Source organism: Anoplolepis gracilipes, chromosome 8, assembly GCF_047496725.1.
Source record: "Anoplolepis gracilipes chromosome 8, ASM4749672v1, whole genome shotgun sequence".
NCBI classification, from domain to species: domain Eukaryota; kingdom Metazoa; phylum Arthropoda; class Insecta; order Hymenoptera; family Formicidae; genus Anoplolepis; species Anoplolepis gracilipes.
Genome location: NC_132977.1, coordinates 2,588,269 through 2,616,070, shown reverse-complemented (window position 1 = coordinate 2,616,070; position 27,802 = coordinate 2,588,269). Strand labels below are relative to the sequence as shown.

General features: G+C 33.3%; 3 protein-coding genes and 1 long non-coding RNA gene across 6 annotated transcripts in view; 2 read left to right on the top strand and 2 right to left on the bottom strand.

Annotated features, from left to right (window-relative positions):
- The window catches only part of LOC140668508 (uncharacterized), a 30,885-nt gene extending 12,242 nt beyond the window's left edge, over window positions 1–18,643 (bottom strand). The window contains exons 1-2 of the long non-coding RNA XR_012047182.1: window positions 18,515–18,643; window positions 5,244–5,339 (exon numbers count right to left, since the gene is read on the bottom strand). This is a non-coding gene — a long non-coding RNA (uncharacterized lncRNA). The remainder of the gene's footprint in view (window positions 1–5,243; window positions 5,340–18,514) is intronic.
- Window positions 286–7,208, top strand: LOC140668507 (uncharacterized). 2 transcript variants are annotated; one of them, XM_072897553.1, is made up of 4 exons: window positions 286–434; window positions 3,783–3,959; window positions 6,511–6,814; window positions 6,953–7,208. In XM_072897553.1, exons 1-4 carry the CDS (start codon window positions 414–416, stop codon window positions 7,120–7,122), a joined length of 672 nt encoding a protein of 223 aa, XP_072753654.1. In that variant the 5' UTR covers window positions 286–413; the 3' UTR covers window positions 7,123–7,208. The 2 variants fall into 2 exon arrangements, with proteins under 2 accessions (XP_072753654.1, XP_072753653.1); XM_072897552.1 differs by having other exon boundaries at window positions 6,950–7,208.
- On the top strand, window positions 16,678–21,200 carry LOC140668506 (uncharacterized). The gene is made up of 4 exons (XM_072897550.1): window positions 16,678–16,799; window positions 18,574–18,966; window positions 19,945–20,197; window positions 20,499–21,200. The coding sequence occupies exons 1-4, from the start codon at window positions 16,788–16,790 to the stop codon at window positions 20,642–20,644; spliced, it is 804 nt and encodes a 267-aa protein (XP_072753651.1). The 5' UTR covers window positions 16,678–16,787; the 3' UTR covers window positions 20,645–21,200.
- A 2,676-nt stretch (window positions 21,201–23,876) lies between these two features.
- On the bottom strand, window positions 23,877–27,724 carry LOC140668520 (protein maelstrom 2-like). Of its 2 annotated transcripts, XM_072897593.1 has the most exons (12): window positions 27,610–27,724; window positions 27,437–27,513; window positions 27,074–27,346; window positions 26,545–26,749; window positions 25,823–26,203; window positions 25,473–25,642; window positions 25,162–25,398; window positions 24,808–25,011; window positions 24,683–24,722; window positions 24,478–24,549; window positions 24,326–24,388; window positions 23,877–24,221 (listed from the first exon to the last, which is right to left on the bottom strand). In XM_072897593.1, exons 3-12 carry the CDS (start codon window positions 27,209–27,211, stop codon window positions 24,205–24,207), a joined length of 1,527 nt encoding a protein of 508 aa, XP_072753694.1. In that variant the 5' UTR covers window positions 27,212–27,346; window positions 27,437–27,513; window positions 27,610–27,724; the 3' UTR covers window positions 23,877–24,204. The 2 variants fall into 2 exon arrangements, with proteins under 2 accessions (XP_072753694.1, XP_072753692.1); XM_072897591.1 differs by lacking the exons at window positions 27,437–27,513; window positions 27,610–27,724 and having other exon boundaries at window positions 27,074–27,402.
- Window positions 27,725–27,802: the final 78 nt, after the last annotated feature.

Genomic DNA, 27,802 nt, shown 5'->3' with positions numbered 1-27,802 from the left:
ATTTCCACACGCGCGGCTTCCCCATGTGAACTGGAGTACACGCGGCCGCCGTCTCTTATACTGCCTACGCCGCTCGAGCGAATCCCTCGGCAAGCTCCCCCGACGACGACAACGGCGATGGATGGCGATGGTGGTGGCGGTGGTGGCGGCGACAGGAAATGGATCCTCTCTGGCGGCGTGGAAACATGGGAGAGTAAGAAAGAGAGAGAGAGAGAGAGAGAGAGAGAGAGAGAGAGAGAGAGAGAAAGAGAGAGCTCTCTCTATATAAGCACCGGTATGCTCGCCGAAACGTCACCATATTTCAGCATTCAGTCTTCGGTGCTCTTCTTCCTCTCTACTGTCTACGGTACCTCTATCCAACGCGTCGCCACCGCCGTCATCGTCCACCCCCGTGATCACTGTTCTCCCCGAGTATGGATTTGATAGTGCGACAGGTAATGCGACGTGTGACGAAGGGTAGCGAATGACAGTGTCGGCGACGTATTTTTGCGATAGATCGATCGCGGTTGAGCTATTTTTTTTTTTATTTCTCTCCCTCTCCCTTTCTCTTTCTTTCCGACCGTCGTGTAATCGCGGGTGTGCTTCCGCGGGGGTCGTCATAAATGTGTCTAATCGAACGAAATAAGCGGTCCGCTATGAGCTTCTGATATTGGAAAAAAAAAACGCTTAAACTGTTAATCGAATTGACACCGGTTAGGTCGGGTTTTTCGTTTCGTAAAAATAGAGATTCGTACAATGCTAGCACATAACAACGATATGTACTCAAGTGGCATAAATTTTTAATTCAACAACTAACACGTTTATTAGTGATCAAAATTTTAAGATCTTAATCTGAAACTGGGAGAGATGGGGAACAATTTGTACCGTGAGAAAACTGGGACAAGGTAAATGTTTTATTATCTCACTTGTGCATGAGAATTTTGTTACGGACCAAGAAAGAAAATGAGATCTCTAATACAGATCTCCGAAATCTTTCTAAATTTATGTTTTAACTTAATTTTTATTTATTCAGCTATTTATTAAATTTATTAAATTTTATTATAAATTATAATAAATTATATAATTTATATATTATATATATATATATATATATATATATATATATATATATATATTTGCAGTTGTTTTCTTTTATAGTTTATTGATGTTAGAATGTAATATAAAAAATATATCGAGCAACTAATCATATAAATTTTAAATATAAATTTTTTGGGGAAATATATAAATATAATAAGTTTAGTATTTGCATTTAACGTTTTGTGTGTACATTTTATTTCATTCAATTCTCTCTTTTTCTTTATTTTGAAAAAGATTAATATTGATATCATTTTTAATCCTTGTTTCTGGAATTATAAAAATTGTATCAACATTTTTTAATAGAGAATATATCAATTTATAAATAATAATATTTTGTTAATTTATAAAACATTGGATTTTTTATGTGATTAAGATAAGACAAAAGTTTAAAAAGCAAAACAAAATATGCAATGGAATTTAAAAGGTTTTAATTTATTATATTTTCGTTCCGTAATTATTATATAAAATTATTATATGAAAATCAAGCAAATTTGAATTACTAATTGCTGTAGTAAATGTATATAAAATTTTGCATCTTAAACATGTATGTTTGTTGCATTGAATTTTGATCGTACACTTTAATCAATGTTTAAAAAAATTATTATAGCAGAGGAGGGGAGGGCCGAAAGCTTTTTAATCTATCTTGAATTGAAGCTTGAATTGTAGCAATATATAATAATCGGAATAATCCAAATTGGACTGATAATACGAAGAAGCAATAATAATGTTAAAGTAAGAGTATGTAGATTACATCTTTAACATGCAACAGTTCTTACTAACAAAACGTACTTACTAACACACTAACATTGTCATTACCAAGACTGTAATTTAATTTACATATTCGTACAAGATATGTAGTGAGATACATTGTGATTATGCTAATGTACACAATCATTACATTTCTATATTCATTAGAGCAGCGAAATGTGATTAATTAATTGGGTATGGAAGAAGTTGTTATAATTCAGAATGTTTTCATTAATAGTATTTTTTTGGAAAATAATGGTTTGTTGAATGATAATTACTCTAATGATTAATTACTTTAAAGATGTATATTATACACAGTCGGACCTCTTATCCTACGACCCTCTTATCCTACGACAAAAATTCCTCTCATGCTACGACCGTGAAAGGGGAATTATACCCCCACTCTCAAATTTTTGTCGTCGGATCAGAGGGTTAAGGGGAAGATTCCGGACCGAAAAAGACGTAGGATAAGAGGTCCGACTGTAATAATGTTTTGTTGAATAATTACACTAAAGATTGTAATTAATTATTCCAAAGATTTAAGATTTATCAAGTTTCTCTTTCGCTTACAAATTTTGTAAATATATGTTACAGACATTTACAAGTTCACTTTCATATTAATTTTTTTTATATACATATCAATATTATACATATATATATGTGTGTGTGTATAATATTAATATGTATATAAAAAAAGTTAATATGAAATATATACGTGTATATATATATATATAATAAAATACACACTTATATAAATCAAATATATATATATATAATTTTTTAAAAATAAATACACAAAAATTATCTAACGTGTACGATCAAAATTTAAATATATATTTAACACGTAAAATTTTACATACAACAATAAATATTTAATGCAAATTTGCTTGGTTTTTAATTATAAAACAAATAAATATAATACTAAAAAATATCTCGTTCATAAATGTCGACTCATACGACTGTCGCAATATTGCACAAAATTGATTAACGTCTGCACGAGAATCCTTGCTCATTTCTTACGTTAGCGTGTTAATGCAGCTGCTTAATTATCTGAAAAATCATATGCGCTTTCCCGGAGAAAAGTCAGTTAGGATTACGCCTAAGAGCTCGCTGATTCTTTTACAGTTATGTTTAGTCTTGCGTCAGTTTTTAAAGTGCCGGTGATGTAATATCGTGCACCTTCTCACGATACGGCGCAGAAACGGCGAGGGAAGAAAAGATAGAAGCGCGTGACTCTATTTCCCGCCTACGCAACGCGCACGTCGCTGATCATCTGACGTTCTCATCTGACGCATGAAAAGCATCCCACGGAAAGCCATCGGAAATATTTTCGGGACTAATTATCCGTTCGCCGACCGCGTATTTTTAATTGCTCGCTCTCCATCTCAAATAAGTTTGCTTATTATTTCGCTATACATATAACGACTACATAACGTTATGTTTACCTGTAGCATTTACATGCCTGTTTAAAATAAATTCCTTTTTTTTCTTCTCACACTCGGTCTTACTCTCAATTATCACACACTTATATTAGCTAATCTTGAAAAAAAAAAGATATTTCCCAAATGATCGAGAAAGACCTTACAGGCCAGTAGTTTGTACCAAATATTGAAAGGACAGTCAGTATAGATATCTACTTTTTATTGTAAAACTAAATATTAATTAACTTTATTTATTTTTAAACTAAATATTTTTTTTATTATTAAATATTTAAGTTTTGTTTAATTATAATTAAATTTATTTTATGTATTATTTATTAATTATTATTAAATATTTATTTTTTTAAAGTAGAACTGTTAAACATCTTTGGAAATATTAAAATTATAATAATTTAAATATTTGTGCTTCTAAATAATATGAATAAGCTTAAACATATATATATATATATATATATATATATATATATATATACATTAATTTTATTATTAAATTTATTAATCTAATGAATGTTTAAAAAGGTACTGCTCGCCCTGATGGCGAGCATCAGCATCGTGCACTGCGAACCACCCCTCAGCAATCAGTACGGCGTCCCCGGAAATTACGCAGGTGGAAATCATCATGGGGCACAAGGTGGTGGGAACGGATTCGGGGGCCATTATGATGGGCATGATAATCAAGATTACACAGATAATGAGGTATTTGTAATATATATCTGAGACTCTAAGCAACCTTCAGCGAAGTCACACGCATGATTGAGAAGACAATGTATTCCATTCATCCCGGTAATTCTTTGCTTTAACTTCATTATAACTTTATAGTCTTCCACTTACTCGGACCTTTTTCGAAATAAGAAAACATCTTTCCTTACAGATCATTAATGTTACATTCATTTACAATATTGTTGTTTGATAATAAATTATATACTTGTCTAATCTCGTTCGAGCTGTGATTCTGTTAAAACCATCTGAAATTCAGTCTCTTCATTATTTTATTTTGGCACCGATATAGATATGTCAGTAAAATGTCAAGATAGTAATTTTCATAGGTACAAAGTATTGCATATACGTCCGATTAAAAATTCGTGCCATATAATCCGACATAACGTGAGATTGAATCTCATCGGTTTACCATGTTCGATCTTCGTTCGACGATTGCTAAACACTTCAATAGCTGGTGCAGCGTGTTTTGCGTAATATCAGGCCTCAAATTGCACGATCATAATTAAGCCAGATGCTTGTTGCGTAATTAAACGGGGTGCGTTTTTCCATTGATAAATCGTTCGTAAAATGATGCAAAGTTATTAGTATCGATCATCGCGGACGGAGGGGCTCGTATTTATTCTTATTAGAGAAAAGTAATCTCTCGTAGAGGAAACACGATCGAATGACTTTCGAGTTCTCAATTTCATGAAATTCAAGATGACTTGCGTGATACGGCCGATGATGTTCCGCTGTCGATAATTTTGACGATTGCGCGATGCGAAGCATTAACGTGAAAAAGTACGTTACGTCATAGGATGTCGGGGACAGACAGCTCTTTTGTTCGGGTAATTCAATGTTGCTTTCTAAATCTAGATTCCCGCTCCTAAAAAACGTACATACGTACGTACATATGATCGCCCATCATTTGACCTGGCGAGCATCTTGCGAAAACGCCAGGCCACTCCTGAGGTCAGAGTTGAACACCTCTGATCTAGATTCAATTGGGTCTTGGAAGTAACATTGAACTTTTCGAATAAAGAACTGCCTGACCTTATTACGCAAAACTTGGCCTAAAGTAAAGTGCAAAAGCCTAAGGCTTCAATCTACTACCGACTCTATTTCATCTCGCAGGCCCGCTTTTTGCCATGGTCGATGATAATGAATCTTGAGATACTTTACGTGTGCATCTCGTGTGTATTTTCTTATCTCTTGCAATCTTTAATAATTACGATCTATAGAACTGGTATCAGCGTAAGAAATCTTACGCCACCCACTTACCTCGAGTCGTTATTGACACCAAGGCTGCATCACCTCTCACCCTGATGTTTATCTCTATTAGTTTCATCACCGGAAGGGAACCTTTCGATGACTAATCTGAAAAATAAGTATAAATTGGATCAATCGATAATTAAAGATTAATATAACGCGATAGCGCTTGCGTGTAATTGAGAGCTCACTTATGTCGAAATACTTAACGTATATCAAATGTGAAAATATCTATTTATTAAAGTAACCAAGCTTCGCAACGGAAACTATAATAAATTACATTCGCAAAAAAAAGTATACGCGTCGCGAAAGAGATAAAGGCAGCGAAATAAGCATTTCGCGGAATAATTAACTCCGTAAATTGATTTCTCCTCACGATTCACACATCCAGGCTTACAAAAAAAAAAAAAAAAAAAAAAAAAAAAGAAAAAGAATAATCCCCCTGCATAATCTCTCCGTACAAGAGCAAAGAGCGTCCCGCTTTTGCGCAAGAGACGCCTTGCACAAATCCAATCAACTCGGTTAAAAATCCACGATCAAAGGATATGTTCTCTCCGTGCTCTCGATTAGTACTCTACCTATCGCATATACATATATATACCTGGCGCATTGTTTGAACGCGCGAGCGATTACGTGAACCTGCCGAGGAGGATGGACGCGACGCATCGAGAATGTCCCGAGACCGAGTTCGAGAGGGGATGCTACAAATTCGAATCCGGCATATACCTACGGCGAGAGCGAGAAGAAGCGTGGCGCAAACGCGCCACACGGGGATGACGTAACAATATTAATAGGGTGAACCGCGACCGCGGGCATAATTCACGGTAAATCGTTATTGCTGGTTAGCTAATCGTCCCGGGGAATCTGAGCGCTCGGCGAGATGCGCACTAGCGTCCCGCGCGAATCTGCCCGTCGGCGAACGAGCGAGCGAGTTGCCGCGAAGGTGATGGTAGAGCGGCGATGATGGTTGTGTACCGTGAGCCAGATTAAATCGCGGCCTCTCTTCTCTCAAGCATCGGCTTCGCTCCACTTTACCGGGGCGAGGGAAAGAGAGCCGGTCTCCCGAGCCTGACGAGAGAGAGGTTGCGTCGCATTATTAATACGTTCATTCGTTACCTTTTCACGTTTATCTCGCTTTTATCAAGCTGGGAATGTTCCGTATACATCTTTTTTTTTTTTTTCCGCTCCAAAACCCTGTCCCGCGCTTTCCCACCGTCTCTCCCTATGGGAGAGAGGAGAAGGCAGATTCGCTACCTATCTTTCCCATCTTTTGCTTCAGCCCAAGAGCTACGAGTTCGGGTATTCCGTGAAGGACGACGCTACCGGAAACGACTTTGGCAGACGCGAGTCGAGCGACGGCGAGACCGTTCGCGGGGAGTACAGGGTGCAGTTGCCGGACGGCAGGACGCAGATCGTGACCTACACCGCCGATTGGAGGACCGGCTTCCACGCGGACGTGAGATACGAGGGTACCGCGACCTATCCGGATCAATATAACACGCAGGGGGGATACGGCAACGCCGGCCAGGGTTTCGGCTACCCGGGGAACCAGCTCGGAGGCGGTGGAGGCGGATACACTGGAGGTACGGTAGCGCATACAATTTATTATTTTTTTTTTATTTCTAAAAAAAAACATCTGATATATCGTGTATAATTTTTATTCGGGCTCTTGGATCTTCTGGATTATATATTGACGTTTTTTTTTTCTTTTTTATCAGCAGGTAGCAACCAGGGCGGTTACAATTATCAAGGTGGACAGTACGCAAACAGCGCCAACAACTACAATTATCAAGTCGGCTCCAACTCTATAGATAGCTATAATAACAATTTCGGTGCGAGAAATACTTACTCGGGGATACCGTCCCCCACATACGGTCCTGCCTTTCATTAGAATGTATAAGACAGTATTATCATAGGATTACCGACTTCGCTTGAGAGTGTAATCTTTTTTTTTAAATAAAGACACTTTTTCTTAAATATTTCTACACTGTGTACACGATACATTAGACCTTTAAATTTATAGAAATAGTTTTACGTGTTATTTTTAAGAGAGAGAAAGAGAGAGAGAGAGAGAGAGAGAGAGAAGAAACTGCGTCTTTCTTTCTCGAATCAACTTTAAATGTATCTCTCTGTTTGGTTATTATTAATCTTCGGCGAGTTAATTATCTGCTTACGATGAAAAAATCATGGCGACAGATATATATACGCGATCAAGATGACATTGCAACATTAACTAATGATATATTACATTTCCATTATAATTATAGAGGTGATGAGGAAGCATTTTGATTATTCAATTCTCGTGCAACTCGTGCACTATATTCGTCCTGTGTATATATCGTAGGTAATCTCGGAGAATAGATATTTAACTCGTGCCATATTTGTCTCATGTTTCTCTCGTATAAGTGAAATGAGATAAAATTCTTTTGAACAGCAATGTCTACTCGAATCCTTGCTTCTCTCTCGCGCAAATTGTCCGGTTTATGAAAGAGACACGTGTATACTTCTGTCAAATTTAACGATACTTTTAAAATTATAAAATATTTATTTAAATTAAATTCACATGTTGATTTCAAATTCCACTTTCAATTTCCGTTATTCTTTTTACAATAAAATATTTTCTAATGTAAATAAAATTTACATTTGTTTAATTAAATAAATTCACAAGATAAACACAAGATTAGTCTGCATACAAAAACACTATGCATTAAAACGATGCACAACAAGAACAAGAGCAATCATTCGCGAAAGTAAGACAAAAGATATATATTTTGCTTTCTTTTTCTTATTATGTCAAGTTCAGCACTTAGGTTACTTGTAAGAACATCGTCAGGCGATGCCGCTGTTTTCATTATGTCATCAGGAAGTTTATGTATACGTCTGCAGAGATAAACTTTCTCCAATGTGTAACATACTAAATTGCACACTCTAAATTTCATTAAATCGCAAGTATATGTCATCGCACATATAAAATCTCCATCATCATGAGATATATGAACATATATCGCGACATTAATAACATCGTGGAGATATAAGTTTACAAAATTAAAAGTCATATTGTATCAAAATAACGCCTATCATCTAATGATTCCTTCATCGAATATTGCAAACAAATATTATATATATATATATATAAGACCATATTTCAAAATAAACAATTATAAAATAAGATTATTAAAAAGAATAAGAAACATATATAATAAAATGTCTATATGACGTTAAAAAATCAGCAGATGTTTTTTTAACAAAAGATTCTAGTCAACTTAAAAAATCAAGATTTTTTCTTAGCGAAAATTTTCAGAGAGATTTATTTTTACAAATTTCCAACTTTTTCTAAGATATATCTTTGCAACTAAATCTCAGATTAAAATTTGGTTAAAATAAAGTCAATCTGAAATCAACTGAAGGATATAGTTTTATTAATCTTTTGATTCCATAAAGTTTAATTTAAAAAGTCCTTTTTCAATCGTTTATAATTTTTGAAAATTATTGATCCTTTGACATTTTCGTTGAAAAAATCATCTCTAAATTGGACAAAGAATTTGCTATTAAAAAATATCCGATGGCAATGGGATATTCTGCATAATAAAAATTAAAAATAAGAAAAATGTATGAAAATATATATATATATTTAGATCTATATTATTAGATTTTTAATAAAATATTTGAAAGAAAAATGTGCGGCAAATATTTGACACTCGCTCGACAGTCTGTTAAAGATCTTTCGAAACATTTTTTGTAAAGTAGGTTGTTCGTTTGTCAATGTGCAGATTCATTATACTCTGAAGCATGAATCTATGTCATTCGGACAAAGGGATGACATAACGGAAGTAAAGGTGAAGGTGATTGCGAGTGTCCTTGCCGCGCTGGTCCGGGCCATTTAAAAAATGTTGAATGTACGAATCGAATCGAGTAGGTGTGATATTCGGGACGATCGTGCACGCGTGAAAGGAGTTCACGAGAAGAGCTTACGACGAGTTGTTGGCAAACAAACAAGCCCAGGATGCTTCGACCGTGTGTTCATCAGAGAAAGTGCATTTTCGCCTATGCGACTGGCGAATCTCCGAATCGATTAAGAAACGCTTGTTAAGGGATTCCTGATCTCTTGCCCGCGATTGCTCCAATAAAATATTATATTTCGCCGTGCAAAAATTTCTCTTCTAATTGACTCGTAAGAGAGTCGAGAGTCGCACATATAATAAAGGAAGTAATCCATCAACGTTTTTTTAAATTTTTCTACGGTCGGAGAAAAATAGAATCTTGCAATCTTATATAATATCTAGTATGTATCTCTCATAAGATATTATATGCAAAAATCTAATGTTTTTTTTTATATAATACACATGTTTTAAATATATCGAAAAATACTACATGCATATTTTTAATATATGTAATGTAAATTATAATATAAATAAAAATTAATAAAATAAGTAAAATAAATATACATATCAATAAAATATAAATATAATATAAAATATAATAAATAATATAAATATGTATATATATTTACATTTATATTATTTAATTCTAATTATTTAATTAATTATTAAAAAATTATTATTCATTTCAATTAAGCGAAAAGGACTTATTTAAGTTTTTAAAACTCATTGTCAGTTCGAAAAAGAAATCTTCATTTTCAATATATTGCTATTCAAGAATCAATCGTTGCTTCAAAACTCTCGATAAGAGAAAGATCGTCGCGAAATCTGTCAGAGAGAACACTCGATAGAGATCTAGGATGCCTTATGTAAACATATCTTTAGAAACGGATGTGAGTCCAGTGGACCCGAAAATAGACATCGAGTCAATTAAACTACTCCCTGACACTTTTACATCAGGTGTCTAGACACCGATTCATCCCTGACTTACTTCGCATATGGAATCTTCTCTTTTCGAGAGAGAGACGATGTAGCTGGGGGCTAGGATCGGATTTGCACGCTTTGAAGAGGCAAGAAGAATAACCACACACAGCACATATACATGCATGTACCTACTGGTGTACGTATAGCATATACGAGGAGCCTTCCGCATCGCATGGAATATTACGTAACGCCATTTATCCCCGATTACAGAGCAAACCATCCGCGCATCCAAGCCTTCACTCGCACGAGTTACGCGGCCGCCTACCTATCTGCACCGCGATATTCTATCTGTCGATGCCGAGCGTAATAATTAGTGGCAATTATGCTGAGATTAATTAAGCATCGCCCGATCGCACCGTTTATCGAAAAATTGAATTGTGAAACTGGATTCGATTCTTTGCGATTCGCAAAGGAATCGAGTCTTCTATAGCCAAACGCCTCTTCACAAATGATATATATTTACGATCAAGAATTATTCGATATATATTTGGCGAAGTGAAGGAAATCACGTTCGCATAAAACGTGCGTGTCTTAGACGGTGTTTTAGATTTTCACGAGATTAAAGAAACTCTTTGCTACTCGAGAGTGCGCTTGTATGCGTAAAGTCGTTAACGAAGCAATGCACACAAGTAGGCTGAGGTAGATGAGTGTGATGAATGGAGAGATGGCCCACGCATATGCCGGAATCCGACAGTGTTTGCGAAACAGCTGATTAATGTGGTGATCGATGTGTCAGAATTAACCTTACGGCGCGTGCCAAATTCGAGCTTTATCTCTGGTATTATTCCGAAAGAAAGAAAAAAGTAAATGGTTCTTTCATGACAAAAATATCGATCACAGAAGAAATAAAGCTTAATTAATCTAGATTCTGAAAAGTATATTTCTACAAAATTGATATAATTCCCTGAGAAGAAGTTTTCGAAAAATCAACAATAATTTCCGAATCAGCAACTTTATCTTAATCATATAAATTCAAATATAAATTATAAATTCATCGGCTTAGACCATAATGTAAATGCGTTCCAGAGATTCTCTTCTTATTGTATATTAATTCTTGCATAATGTAGAAAAGCGCGAAATAATATTGTTAAAGCGTGAGGTAAAAGGTAACGGCGTGTCTCTTTTCGACGAATACTCGGCCTATCACGCCAATGAGATTCGCAATTTCGACGAAATTACTGCCGGCATGTATATTTGTTTTATGGTAATGCGGCCGCGAAATGACCTGCCGTAAAGGTACCACCATCGTAATTACGAGACCATCGAAAAAGGTACTCAAAGTTCGCGGCGTATGTATTTAGGCGAATGATGATTGGCCAATCATGTACATCCATGCATGTAAATAAATAAATAAATAAATGTATATATATATATATATATATATATATATAACAGATTTAAATAATATTACTAATTAATAAATTACGTTCTTTTTTTAGATAATCTAGTTCAACAATTTCTAGTAATAAACTAGTTCAGAATTTGACAGCTATTAAAAAAAATTATATTCCATTTCAAGTACGAAATATAAAAGTTTTTTAAATGATAAAAAATATTTTCTTTTCCAGAAGTATCTATTATTAATTGACGTATAATAAAAATACAGAAATTGATCAAAAAGTGTTACTTGAGTTGCTTAAGAAAAATTTTCCTTACTTTTCTATCGAATAATTAATTAACTCTTTTTAAAAACTAAAAAGACAGAGAGAGAAAAGATTATATAAAATAAGAATTTAAATAAAATGTGTACAATAAAAGTATTTTGATTATCACTAATATGTAATGTCGATAACATATATGATAATTGCGGCAACGTGTGCATTGCATGCGAAGGAATAAGAGTGGACTTTAAAAAATGTGCGTACCGCAAGATTTTTATAAGTACCATGTTATATAATAACAGTAATAATATTCGTTAATCATCTTCCATTAGATTCTATAGCGGATTCTACTGCAACACGTAGGATAGCGTGCTCATTGAAATTGTCTTCCTCATATATACACTGAGTTATTGAGCGAGACCTACATCATTAGAAAAAAAACAACATAATAATATCTTAACTTAGTATTAGCGTCCTCTTTCATAAGTGTTAATTTTAAATTTTACATTTAAATAAATGAAGAAAAATTAACAAAAATATAATTGCATTCAAGAAGACGAAAAACAATAATCTCAATTGAGGTAAAATCATGACAAATAAATATATTCGGTTTTATTACAGATAATATCTATTTTTTCCAATATCGAAGAAACGTTTTTTTTTTTTTTTTTTTTTTTTTTTTTTTATTATTCACCGATTCTTTGATCCAAGCCAAATACTCGTAAAATAACTTGTAAAAATATATCGTTGCATTAAAAGAACACTATGCAAAATTGACGACTGATGCCACAACAGACCGAAGTTGTTACGTTGTCGGGCGAGAAAAATGTGTCTCGCATTAAAACAGAGCAAAGACATCGAGAGCAATTAATCGCGAAGGTACATATACACGTAACGCTTTCGATCGGCATTACGCGCGAAATATTGTGCAAACCATATTGCACGACCTATGCGAAAACTCTGGTCTAGAGAGTGAATAATAAAGTGATCTTATTATTCACAGTTATGTTCAAGGATATTTGATCTTTAACGCAAACAAGAATCTAATGGAATAACAATAAAGAGAGAAATCAACCTATATACATACGTATAGTATACATATATATAATAAAATTAAAAACTTTCATTTAGAATATTACAATCGATAGCTTTCACCGATTATAAAAATCCAAATCATCCAGATGAAAGAATGAATGATTGGGAAGACAGGTTGAAGCATACGTATCTCTTTTTCAACACATGTAGCACAGCTATATAATTACCACCGCATCGAACGCACCGTAAGAAGACAGTAAAGACCTATGATGACTTATTGTAATAAAGCGACATGTATTATCATATTACATCCAAGTGTGTTTATTGATTCGCACACGCGTGTGTTTATATACGCGAATGGGAAGGCACGCCTGATCATCTCGCGTGTATGATCGACGAGCGGAGTCGTTTCGCGATCGTAGACATAGCGCTCTCGCGTTATGATGTATATCTCCGGAGCAGTTCTCGTAACAGCGTGGCCAATCGCATACCGGGCGCATATAAGGAAATCGGCATCGAAAAAGAGAATCAGCCGGCGCGTGATATACATCGATTTATTTGCCGGCAACTAAAATTGCGTTGCGCGATATATATATGTATGTGTATACACACACGTAATATTTATTCCCCGTGACGCCGCACACGCAACCCGGGAATGGGATGCACATACCTACACATTTTTGTCCCTTCTGTATCGGGGAAATTTTACACCGCGGCGATGATGGACCGACCGTGCTTGTGTGTTGCACGTGACGGCTGATTTCACAAATGCGGTAGGGTTGCACCACGAGTCGAACATAACGGCGACGATACCGCCGCGCCGGTGCCTGACAAATGAAGCGCCGAGAATGAGATAGGTCATTGTGGACCCTGAACCAGGCTCATAAAAGAGCTGACTGAGTCAATACAAATAGTCGAGAAATATTTCCCGGCTGTCTATTATAGTATAACGATTACTCAACGCGTAATGTCGAAATCATATTGAGTGACATCGCCGATTGTTATTTCAGTGATAAATATCTATGTATTGTAAAATATCGCGATAAGGTAATTTGCCAAGAATCAAAACAAATTATCTGATCTTGAATTTCGTTCGTTTTCAACATACTTGCGATTTTTTTTATCAGATAATCGTGCAGATGATTAATCACGTAGCGCGCGATCATATTTTTATTAGGATATTTCAATATTTAATTTATCACGTGGCTATATCTGTATTTTAAATATCTTCTTGAAAGAGCTACTATAAATTTATACAAATAAAAAGTATGATTTTTTATATTTAAAAAAAATTTAATTTGACGTTATTATCAACCCCAGATCTTTAAATATTATATGCAGGATGTCTTATGTGAATTTGCTGATTTATTTTTAAATGCATATAGCATAGGAAGCAGGAAAAGTAAAATATCTTTTAATAGAAGATATTAGACAATTTTTATTTATATATAAACTAAATTTAATTTTATAAAAGATGTCAAATATCGACAATCTCAATGATATATATTTCTAAGCAATCCAAAACAATAAAAGAATTCACTAGCACCGTGAAAAAAGCAATAGTATCTGAAAGAAGATGTTACGTAAAATTTTTTTTATTTTCCGAAAAAGACTTGTTAATTTCAATTTTGATGGCACTTCACAAATATATATTTTTAAGACTGCCGTTTTAATATTTTTATAAACGTTTATTAAATGATAAAAATACTTCCGTCTTTAGTCCATATCTAAATAAAACTGCCAAATGTTCTCTATTAAAAGATATTCTACTTTTCCTGCTCCTTATGTGTTAAAAGTGACAGCTGATTAGTTTCAGCACCTTCCCATTAAGACCTTGTACTATTAAATATTTAAATAATGATATAAGTATTAATTAAAAAAAAGATGTTTTCAAGAATTAATTTTAAGATCTTGCAAAATTGTCACCGAATCTTGATCTAATCGAAAGATGCATGCGAGATATCGTGTTAAAAGTAACACCTGATTAGTTTTAGCAACTTCCCATTAAGACACCTTGTACTATTAAATATTTAAACAATGATATGGGCATTAATTTAAAAAAAAAAAAAGTGTTTCCAGAACTAATTTTAAGATCTTGCAAAATTGTCACCGAATCTTGATCTAATCGAAAGATGCATGCGAGATATCGATCGCGAAAACACGTACATTGAGACGTCACTCGGCGCGCGACTCGGGTGACGTCGGATTACTCGTAAATTTGTTAAACGTTTACATAAGCCGCCGCTGTGGAGAGATTTATGCGCACCGCTTCGATATCGTCTGCGCTATCGAGAAGCTTAAACGGCGAGGACGGTATATACCGGATTTTAGATCGGATTTATATCCCACTACTTGATCCACTACGTCGCGCGCGCACGTCCCATCCACTACCATCTCTCTCTTCTCTGTCCGAGAGATTTACCGGCCTATTTCTTCACATCCACCTTTCATTCGTGGCAACTACAACAACCCGGTAATTGGTTCGATACACTTCGGCCCCGGGGATGAGATCAGCGTTTGCCTCCGCGCGCGAGGCAGTTCTCTTTTTTTATTTCGAAGGCCGCGTCTTCGGGCTCGGCCGACGGGGGAAAGTAGAGGGATCCTTCTAGATCCTAGGTAAAGATTCTTAGAGCTCAAGGGGAAATGCGTCGAGGGGAACCCAAAGGGGGTGCACCAGGATGAATTTTCCTAGAGCGCGTCCGTAATATGTGCAATCGCATTCTTACGCGCACGCGCGCAAATTCGCTCGCCGCCACGTGCCACGTGGATTCTTTTTTTCTTTTTTTTTTGTTCGCACCATGTGAAAATAAATCCACGCCGACGAAGGCTGATATTACCCAATCATCTGACGATGATTCGCGATAGTTTCGAGCAGCTCCCACCGCGTGGCGAGGAAATGTCCTTTTTTTTTTACCCTATCACTTTCTGACGAGAAAAATTAATTATCCTTTTAATTTCATATATTTGAGTACAAGATTTTCGTTCTTTTAGTCAAACTGACACACACACATATATATATATATATATATATATATATATATATATATATATATATATATATATATATGTATTTCTATCCATCTATCACGTTTTGCGTGACAAAGCTACGTCTAACAATACCGCGTCGTCGAGAAAACAATTACTATGGAAATGTAAGGATGTCAAATTTTTTGACCTCAATTTCGCGCAGAATTGGTAGATTAACTACGGATATGTTACCAATTTTCCCTGCTATATATATCTCCCGATATGTAAAGTAATATCTATTGCGAAATGCTTATTCTGTTCGCGCATAAGACTACGCTCAAAGTAATCATAATTGCAAATTTAAGACATGTCAAACCTTTCACTAGCCCGTCACTTTTCCCAATTGATCTGTATCAGGATCAACTGGTACATACATATTGTATTCCGATATCAAAGTAATATATATTTTTTCATGTTATATAAAAATTTAATTGTATATGCAATGTATACAATGTTCATAATAATTAAAATCTTTTCTAAAACATCAAATATCTAATCTGATATATTCTTTTAACGTTAAGCTTTTAGCAAATACAAGTAAATATATTTTAGCTTTCTTTTTAATGGAAATTAGTTTACTCTACTGAATCTATTGAAGCACCGTACTTGGTTAACTTTATTTAACATTTGTTTGCGCTCGCCAAAGAGATGAGATTTGTTTGGATATTTTTTAACCTCGGCGCATCTCGGCGATCGATTTGCTCCCGGACGTAAGCGTTCTCTCGTGCCGTAGATGTCCCGATCGAGAAACCGAAGTCACGTGCGTAGCTCCAATTAAAATTTTAAAGCCATTTCAGTCATCAGCGGGCTATCTCTTCCCATAATGCATCATACGGAGTGAAGGGAAGATGCGCACCTCTCCACCTCCCACACCCTCCCACAGAGCGGCCGGTCATTCTAATACACGCCAGTTAATACATGGATATATATGCAGCACGAAAGATAAACTGTAACAAAGGGTCTGAGCAGTATATAAACTCCCCGGAGGATCATCTTCTCAGTTCGCTTCGCGTCTTCGGTCCTACAGCAATATGAATAGCCAGGTAGGCCATCAGATAATATCGTACACGACTACGGGTCGCTTTAACCCTTTCGGCTACAAAAATGTAGTCTGCCAACGATCTTGCGAATAACTCAATAATTTTAAATATTTTGCTAACAAACCGAGTTGTAAAATCTTATACCGCTCGTGTTCGCCAGTAATTTTATTTCAATTTATTTGTTAGAATTTTTTCATATTTTTCCGGTATTATTTTTAATTATTATTATATTATTTCATTTATACCTTTATAATTGTTTTTCAATCTTTGCCTATGTTACTTGAAGTCTAAGAAAAACGAGAAAATTGATATTTTTTTCTAATTTTCTAAATTAAATTATTTCGACTGAAAAGGATCAAAAGGCACGCGATCAAGACGCTTTATATTTTATCTCTGTTGACTAAATTTTAATTTTCTTTTCGAATATCGTATTATCGAAAAATTACTTGTTGATAAATTCAATATATGATAAAATAATTTAATAATTGTAATTTTTCTATCTTTAATATACGTAACGTAAACGAGAATACGGTCAATTAAAAGCGTCTTGTACACGCAAGCGGTCATTTAAAAACAAAAAAAAAACAAAAAAAAGAGTACTTAGCAAGATTATATAAATTATTAAAAGTTATTGTTCTTTTGCAAACAGATTATATCTTCATAAAGTGAATAAGCAAGCAATTATAATTATCTCGCATAGATAGCTTTTAAGTTTGCTTAATGGAAGAAGATGGAAGTAGTCGTAATGAGAATAAATTGCAACAGTGATCGCTAATCTAAAATCCTCTATAACGCTCTTGTGCTGTATAACGTGCATATGCAACAGAATTTGCAATTATCTTGCATTGTGCCAGCGATGAATACCCAGTCGGTGACAACGCGTCGCAATCGTGAAAGGTGCGACGTTTGTGACAAATGTTGCAACTTATTCCGATCATATATGTCATATACGGGGTTCTATCCTTTCTTGCAATAAACTTTGCGATAAAAGCCGATATTGCTTTAAAAAAAATTGAATAATCGGGTGAAAAAATTGTCGCTCGTATTGAAAGACGATATCGCTTTAAGAATCAATCCAAACAACACGCTTAAACGACATCTTGAGAGACGTCTGAAAGGAGTAAAACGCCTCTTTAGATGTCTCTACGACTTCTTTCAAACACGCGTGCTATTCGAGAAAGAGCCATTTCTTAACACGTTCGTGTAAACGGTAATAATATGTGATGAAATGCTTGATTTTTCTGTCGCGAAAGAGATATAATAACGTAATCAGAACCAGAGATTCCGTGTCGATAGCGGCTGAATCTTCCCTGCATACACGATGACGTACATACATGTAACTACACTTAACTCGGAGAGATGTCCGATTGTGCCCCACTTTCCCTCAGTAGCACACGATTATCACAGCGGACACCGTCATTTCTCGCGTGTTAGACATTTCTTTCCTGACGATCCGTCGAGACGTATTCACGTATTCTTTCTTCCCGAGAATAACAAATTCCCAGATTGAAATCAAAAGTCAAACGTTTCATCCGCGTCTTCTATTTTATTACGATACAATTAATAATAATTTTTAATAATTTTATAATATTTAGCGAAATCATCAATTTAATCAATTTTTTTTAATTTTATTATCAAGTCGATCAATAAAATCAAGCGATCCATATTTATTTATTTAGATTAATCTAACTTAATGTAATTAATAATTCATTATTTACCTTCATTATGCTGGATTCGCCGCTCGTCGCAAAGCCACAGAAACTCTCTCTGATTGCAGTTGGCCAAGCTGGTCGTCCTGGTGCTGTCGTGCATCAGCAGCGACGTCCTTGCGGGTCTCTTGCCGGGAGGTGGTGCAGGTGCTGGAGGATATCAATACAGTCGACCAGGTGGATTCGGTGGCGGTGGTGGTGGCGGATTCGGCGGTGGCGGAGGATACGCAGGTGACGCCGGTTTCGGCGGCGGCCACGCCGGTGACTTCGGTATCAGCAGAACCAACAGACCCAGTCAGGCTTACGGTCCACCCGGCGGCGACTTTGGCAGACCAAGTGGTTTCGGACAGTCAACCTACAGACAATCGCAGTTCAGTGACAGTGGCAGCGGCGGATACCAGGATCGTGGTGCTGGAGGACAACAAGGAGGATATGGATATGGTGGACGCGACAGCGAAAGGGTAAAATTATTTACATATTTTTTTCAGAGAGCTTGAGAGATGAAATTGTACATCATACGAAAGACAATGTTGAAACACTCAAAAAAAATGATCTTGCAACTTGAACAAAAATTTTCTAGATGTAAAAAATTAACTGAAACAGATAAATTATTGGCAAATACTGTGATACTGCATAGATTTTGCGCTTAATCAATTTTAATGACAGAGACAGAATTTATATCTGTACTATTAGTGTAATTTAGACAGAACATTTTTCCGTGATGGATTTTTAAGGCCTATTGTCAAGGACAATTATATTTGGCAATGGAATCTAAATTTTCTAAAGGTGACAAACAATATTCTAACAGATACAAAAAATAGCGATAAATTTTAATTGAGACATCCAGAAATCTATCTACATTAGCAAAATATTTTTTTGAGTGAAGAAAATAATATCCCTCTCTTTCTTTTCTTTTCCAAAATTAATTGTTATTTTTAAAAAAATATCATCGTCGTCTCGTATCATTTATGTTTCAAGATTTATTTATTGGCGCATGCTCAAAATTTAGGAATATAGAGAATAATATAAATGGCAGAAAAAGAAAATATTTTTCCATCATTTTGCTTTCACTTATTACTTTTGTTTTTCATTATCCTTTACACCATGCACGTGTCATGTACGTACATACACGCGATGACAGGTAGGTCTATTACGCATTGTCACGTGTTACTTTTACATAGCCGAATTATTAAAAAAAAAAATATCATCGTCGTTTCGTATCATTTATGTTTCAAAATTTATTTATTGGCGCATGCTCAAAATTTATGAAGATAGAGAATAATATAAATGGTAGAAAAAGAAAATATTTTTCCATCATTTTGCTTTCACTTATTACTTTTGTTTTTCATTATCCTTTACACCATGCACGTGTCATGTACGTACATACACGCGATGACAGGTAGGTCTATTACGCATTTTCACGTGTTACTTTTACATAGCCGAAGCAGTACAACTTCCAATACGAAGTCAACGATCCGCCGAGCGGCAATGATTATTCTCAACGCGAGAGTAGCGATGGTAACGTCGTTCGAGGAGAATACAGAGTTTTATTGCCGGATTCGAGGACACAGATCGTTCGATATACAGCCGACGATATAAACGGATACAACGCGGAAGTTCAATACGAAGGACAGGCTCAATATTCTCGTGGAGGATATGGAGGAGGCGGTTATGGCGGCGGTTATCAAGGAGGTCGGAATTTTTAAAATCACTGCTAATGTCAAACATAAAATATACGTACACAAAATTCTATCGTATGAAATTAAATTAATAATTAATTTCAAAACATAAAAGATGATACGCGTGATGTCAAAATAATTCACTGTGAAATTTAAAATTGCATAAAATTAATAATTGTATAAAATCTTAAAATATCTTTTCTAAGAAAAATGTCTCTAATTTTTATTCTTACTGTAGATATCTTTTATATTAATTTTTTTTTTTTATAAAAGAGATTCTTATCGTAACTTTGTCTTTATTTTGTATCTCTTAGCTGGTAGAACCGGCGGCTTTGGCGGAGCCGGCGGTGGATCCGGAAGTGGTTTTGCAGCCGGTGGAGGATACGGAGGAGGCGGCTTCATTGGCGGTGACAGTGGCAGCAATCAATATTTACCGCCGCGCAGTTCTTATCGCAAATAACCGTCCAGAAAACACGGGCTACCTTACCAAAATACGACATGTACGACGCGCGCATTTACGGAGACAACCGTCACGGACCTCCCTTGGCTTCTTATTCTTGAGTACGATAATCCGCACCCAATACAACACACATACACACACACATATGTACCTCCTCCTCCCAGTCACCTGCGCATCCACAGATCACTTTCACCCGTATTTAACGATAACACGACGACTAATTAGGATAACTTCATACGCATGCATGAGGGTGTATGTATTTATATAGATATATATTATACGAGAGATATATATATAAATATTTTTTTTTGTGTACATGATATAACTGTGTACTGTAAAACATACGCTTCTGTACTTTCCGTTAAGCGATTATCAAACTCTTATGTTATGTACGTATTTATATATACGAGCTTTGTAGTAAAACATGAATGAAGTATTGTACGCGGCGCGAACGCCTGGTGGCGGAGTGGGACGGGAGAGTCGGTGATCAAGTCAATTACGCTATAAATTTATTGTATTTAACAATTACTAAAATAAATTATGAACTAAGCACGAATATCATTTCGAAAGCGAGCAATTTAGATTTGCGTACAAAAAAAAATCGAGCCGAATTGGATGAAAAAAAGAAGATTGCAATACACGTGACAATTTTCGATGCTTCCAATTTCGCACGATTTTTTTCCCCCCAATTTATCTTTCCAATCTGCTTTATAATCAATTTATTATATCTCTTCAAGTATCAAGAAGTCTTTAGACACATTTCATTTTATTTATTAATTAGTTTTCCGTCAAAAATTTTTATAATATGAGAGATAATGATTTACATAAATTTGAATAAGATGATAATAAATTAAGATTATAATATTTTAATTTGTAATACAATTAATTTTATAACTTACGTTTATTCTAATATTTCGTTGATAACTATTTTTTTGCTGTTACTATATGTTTGTTTTGATTAACTTTTTTTAATTACGATATTTATCGAAAGGATGTTTATTCACGACAAAATTTTTCAAGTTACATAAATTTCCGCAAAAAATATAATCTTTGATGCAATTTTCATATAAGATAACATTCGCAATTTTTGCGAGAATTTTTTTATTATAAAAATAAGATAATTTTAATATCAAAGTGTCTACTCGAATCTTGTAAAAAAAATCTCTAAAAATTCCCCGATTTTCTAGATAATTTTATTTAAAATTCCAAGTAAAGAGAATATTTTCAAAATTTTTTAATACAACTTTCTGTAAAATAAATTTTTTATTACATATATTTGCGACTGTCACGTGTAGCGTTTGTCGATCAATTCCGAGAACACATATATATATGTAATTAATTTATTATAGATGAGCGAAGATACAAGTATCTCACCTCGGTGTTTATATGTTCGACATCTCGATTTAATTTGTTTAATATATTTAATATACTAATAATTTTTACCTACAGAACATTTTGTCTAATTGTAGAGTTTTCAAACATTTAAAATCTGATAAAAAAATCGTCAATTAACAGAATAAGCAGCGTAAACTTGGCATCTCGGTTTGTTTCGAGCCACCTTATTTTTTATTTAATAACCAAAAATATTTATTTAATCTTTCAAGAACTCTAGAACTATTAAAATAAAATCAGACCACTCTCAACAATTAATGAGTTTCCACAAAGACACCAATTTCATATTATAATATACACAGCTGACTGTTCACAATTGAGAGCAAAATTATCAAAAGGAGAATTTTCGAGAAAAAATTTCCTGAATCCTAATAAAATTGCAAAACACCTTCTTGAGTTTTTCTAGATACAAAAGAAATCTCTGAGAATTTCCAGATTTTCCACACGGTTTTCCAGAAAGTAAAGACTCTGAATATGTAATAAATAATCTTTGCGAGAAATAGAATATGATTTTTCAAATGATTCAAAATTATTAAACATATTTCAAGATTATTAAATATAAAAAAATGATTTTAAGAGTATTAAATATAATTATGTGGTTGAATTAACATTATTCACATATTACAATTGTCTTTTAACAGTATCAACGTGCAAAACGTTATCTATCCGTTATACAAAAATATAATCGACATAGTATCACTAGTGTGAGTGAGACACACTGATATGTTCTCTCTTTCTCTCTCACTCACTTGTGGACACTGTTGCAATGTCTTATTGGAAAGCTCCGATAGTTAATAATATAAAGTGATATATCGATTTATGTACACATACCTGACAATGATTGCGGATCAAGTGGCATCTTTAATATGTTTCGGGCAGAAGATAACTTGAAATATATATCTTGATGATGTTTTCGATCGACCTGGATACGCATCAGCCGAGATCATATAACTTTACTTACAGAAATGAAATTCAACAAAACAATGTTTAATACATTTCGCGCGAGGAATATTTGACATTTTATAAGATCGCGATAATTCTTTGCATTCGACAAATTAACTTTTACACAAGACAATCACGAGAAATACAAAGCACGTTTCATCGTCGAACGATTCAAAATCAAACTCGATCAAACATAGAGGGTGCACTTCAGCATATGAATCGACCAATCAGAATAAAAGCAGGATAGCATTTAATTGACCAATCAGGACAAAGAAACTTTTGGTCCATTTGTTCCGATTGGTCGATTAAACGCTACTTTACCCAACGAATAGGATTGTCGAACGCATTCTTGAAATAGCAAAAATACTGTGGCGCGAAATATATATTCGCATTTTTTTTTTAAATGTAAAAATAAAATATTAAATATTGAAACGCGACTTTTCATAATAGTATACACTAATTATAATTAATAAACGTAAAATTGAAAACTTATTTACTTATTATTATTAGTATCTTGTCCAATGATAGCATTATCACTAAAATTTTTGGTGCAAGCATTGATATTATTATATTAATTAAATATAAAAGATTTAATATAATTTATATTAAATCTTAATAATTAATATTTTATATGAAATTCTATTTAATATAAAATATTTAATTCAATATGTGAAATATTGGCAAAAAGTATCAATTCATTTCTCAAAAGATAAATATATCATAAAACAACATCCATTTTGTAAAGTAAAATTTGACAATATTTTAAACTATTTACAATAAATAAAGTTATGTATAAAAAGAGCTATAATAATAAATGGTGTTAAATTGACGAAAAAATATTTTTATGCATAAAAATAGAAAAATAAAATTTATTACATCTGGATGATTTTAACATAGTATTGTTTACCAATTACATATTCAAATGTTATATTTACTGCATATTAATTATCTGATGATTGAGATAATTATTTTTCTGCTAGATGTAAGTTTCATAAACATAAAAAGATTCTAGAAATTCTTTTATATTCTTAAATAAATTCTTGTATAAAGTTTAGAATGTAAACAAAATTATTAGTTTATAATTAAAATAAAACTTTTTTCATCTCTACATTATAATGTTTTCTCTTTTTTTTTGATTCATTTAAATCATCATATAAATAACATATTTCCCTAATGTAATGTTTATGTCTTAGCTTCATATAACTGGTACATTTTCAAAAATTTGTTTATGCGTGTCCTTGGCCTATAGAAAAAATTAAGTAGATAGTTTTTCCATAAAGTGGAAAATATTTATCTAATTTAATAGTTCATTGTAATGTATAAAATTTTATAACAAATAAGTATTACCTTTGCCTAAAGATGGTTTCTTCGTTACTGATCGAGTAGACTTTAATGGAACACCTCTTCCACCTATACACATGCAGATATATATTAATTAATTAGATGAAAAATTGTATTCAAATACATATATTGTTAAATGTCTACTTATGTTGATTTACCAATAGGAGGAAAATTCTGCTCATCATCCAATGAAATATAGTCTTCCGCGTTAGTAGCAGCGACAGAATATACTAGAGAAATAATTATATATATATAATAAAATAATTTTGCAATTATACTCTATAAAATAGTAATTTCATTAATAAAAATACGACAAAATATCATTCGAATATCTAATTAAAATAAAGAACTGTTTTAACTTACAGTTTTCGAGATTTGGAGGTCGCAATGGCTTTTCACCCAACTAAACATGAATAATGAATAATGAAATTAGTGAATAATACTATACATTTCAATTAATATAAAAATTGATGTATAAGAATACATACATAATTTGGGACTTTCTTCTTCCATGCATTAGCAATCTCAACAGGTTTTTCAACAGATTTATTAACAGTTTCATCAATAGACTCATCAATAGGTTTATCTAATTTACTGTAATCAATAACTTTCACTGGTTTTGATTCATTCCGACGACGCATTTCATCTTGGTATGATCTACTAGACACTTTCAATCTATGATGTTCACTTACCTATCAAGATATTAATAATAACCAATAATAATAATAATGTTATGTATAGAAATTTTATAGAAAAATAAAAAAAAAACATTTTATGTACATAAGTATAATCTTTACAAAACTATATTTTAGATATATTACTATATTTTAGATTATACTTACACCTGTCATAGATAACACTGAGCTACACTCAGGTACACGTTGGGAAACAGCATCGACTTTCAAGTTGCTGATCGAATATGTTAAGTCAGCAACATCAGATTTGTCAATAGGGCAATGTATCCCTGAACGCATATTCACTCCTAGTGGTTTACAAAATTCTTCACACAATGTCCATGCCCATTGGTGCAGGATAGATTTACTGCAGTATTCAGATCCTCCATCATCAAATTTGTGAAACTACATACATTGTAAAATATCATCACTAATTTAATATACTTTGAAATATAATATAAAATAATAAAACTACTTACAGGACATTCAAAGCCTTTTTCATAGATATAGGTATAGCGTGTAAACATATTTCCAGCATAAGCAGGGATATATTCCATTTCTCGATCCGTTCTTTTTTTGTAAGCTTCATTTGCCAAATGTATAAACAATGTTTCTAATTCATAAACCTTAAACTGATCTTCATCTTGTTCTGAAACAAAAGCAGATATCTATTTTAATAATATATATTAATAAGTTGAGAGAGAGAGAAAGAAAGAAAAATGTATCTAAATAATCCTAACTCACACATTTTCTTATGTCGTTATGGAATGTATGTATGTATGTATGTATGTAAGAAACTGTTAAAGCATATTAAAAAAAAAATACTTACCTACTGCATCACACAGTTTTCTTAACACAGATTGCACCATCTTTGTACATTTTCTTGTTGTATAAAGAGGAGGATATGTGTTTACCACCTTCCTAGCTTCTAAAAAGCTGATCAATTTTGTATACATAATAACAAAATCAGTTTCTCCACCTTGATATTCTACAGGTATATGATGAGAATTCTGACTTGTCTCAAGTGCTTCCCGTTTATATCCTAATGGAATCTCAGTACTGATAATTATATGATGTACATCTTCTATACCATCTTCAAGTGAAAAAATTCCTAACGCATATTCGGCAGGAAAATATTCAATGACATTATTAACAATCATTGAAAAAAAATAATTAACGTGCATAAAGCAAAATTTTGTTTTTGGCAGAACTGCAATAAAAAAATTAATTTTTTAATATAATAGCTCATTATCTTATATATTAAATATTTATTAAGTTAAAGTTAAAATAAATTTAGTTTGTGTCATGTTTATTGGAAATTATATTTTAAAAATTTTCAAAAAAAAAAAGGAAAATATGAAACTCAACTTTGATTATAATGTAACTATTTAATATATTTCTTGTATGTTTTATTCTCTTGAGTTATGTATCTTTAAAACAAGAGTAACAATCATTGAAATTAATGTAAATTAAAACAAAAAAAAATGTACATTATTTTAAAATTTTATTAACTTATATATACATATGTGTATTGCATAAAAAATTACTTACTGTTGAGATTTATAGCTGTGTCAACAGAAAATTTGATATTCTCGTTCATCTTTATTATAGCTTGTTGCTTTTCTTTTTCTTTTTGTTCAAGCATACTTATCGATTCTCCAAAGGTCGTTTTTTTATCTTGATTCTTTATTTGTGCTGTAACTTTATCTTGTTTTGCCATAGCTTCATATGGACCCTTCTCTTGCTTAGTTAAACTCTATTAATAAAAAAGAGACATGTCTATTACATAAAATAAATAAAAATAAAGATAATATTTGACATAATTTTTGCAAAATATATCTTACTAGATTTATATAATAATTATAAAATTATTAAGAGAAAATATATACTTTTCAGAAATATGGAATACTGTTAAATAAATTTTTTTGTGTACTCCAATAGAGATGTAAGAGTTAAGTTAATAAAAGTTAACATGTTATTCGTTATTATATGTTCGGAAAAGATGAATAATAATTTTCCGATAACGTAAAACGTTCTAAATATTATATGAAAATCGTATTGAATTTCTTGTAGACATTACCTGCCACTCCTCGTTACATTCCGAATCTGCTTGAACATCTTTGAATCCATTCGGAAATGTACGACCTTGCGCTTCTGCGCGCTTTTTCCAATCAACCATAAAGAAAAAGTATGCATTCCTGCCTTTGTTTTTTGGCATTTCGTTTCGATTTATCCAGTCAAAAGAAAGGTCAAAACTTTCCTATAGTTTTCTCGTGTTGAAATCCAGAATCCGGCGAAACGGTAACCTAAATAAGTTAGGTTAAATCGGAGTTCTTAAGTATATCACATGGGACTGAAACAAAAAAACCACACTGTACACTGTGCGGATATTATTTCAAATTCAAAGTTATCTCTCGGTAACCTAACCCTCCCCCTCCCTTACCATCCTTCTTTTGCCTCTACAGCCAATCGTGACACAAACGTAAGCGTGACACCCGACACCCAACTTGACCCAAGTTTCTTAGAAATAAATAAATATTTGAAATACGTGACCAAGAAACGATATATTATACGGATTGCATGAAAAAAAAATATATATATAATATATATGCATACCCAAAATGTTTTCAGAGATAGTATATTTCTTTACATATATTTTTTAAATAAATTTTTTATCTCGCAATAAACGTGATGGCGCATATAAAATACGCGCCATAAATATATAAAAACATAGACAGAGTCTATTCTACCTGATTAGGATGATTTGTAAAGAGGGAACGAGAGTACTGACAACTGACAACTGCTGCAA

Coding starts and splice junctions, on each gene's coding strand:
- LOC140668507 (XM_072897552.1), top strand. CDS start 414: ATGGATTTGATAGTGCGACAG. Junction 3,960..6,510: donor AAGATTACACAGATAATGAG/GTATTTGTAATA, acceptor CTTTTGCTTCAG/CCCAAGAGCTACGAGTTCGG. Junction 6,815..6,949: donor TGGAGGCGGATACACTGGAG/GTACGGTAGCGC, acceptor CTTTTTTATCAG/CAGGTAGCAACCAGGGCGGT.
- LOC140668506 (XM_072897550.1), top strand. Junction 18,967..19,944: donor GTGGACGCGACAGCGAAAGG/GTAAAATTATTT, acceptor ACTTTTACATAG/CCGAAGCAGTACAACTTCCA. Junction 20,198..20,498: donor TGGCGGCGGTTATCAAGGAG/GTCGGAATTTTT, acceptor TGTATCTCTTAG/CTGGTAGAACCGGCGGCTTT.
- LOC140668520 (XM_072897593.1), bottom strand. CDS start 27,211: ATGCCAAAAAACAAAGGCAGGAATGCATACTTTTTCTTTATGGTTGAT. Junction 26,750..27,073: donor AATGTAACGAGGAGTGGCAG/GTAATGTCTACA, acceptor TTTTATTAATAG/AGTTTAACTAAGCAAGAGAA. Junction 24,723..24,807: donor AGAAGAAAGTCCCAAATTAT/GTATGTATTCTT, acceptor ATTCATGTTTAG/TTGGGTGAAAAGCCATTGCG.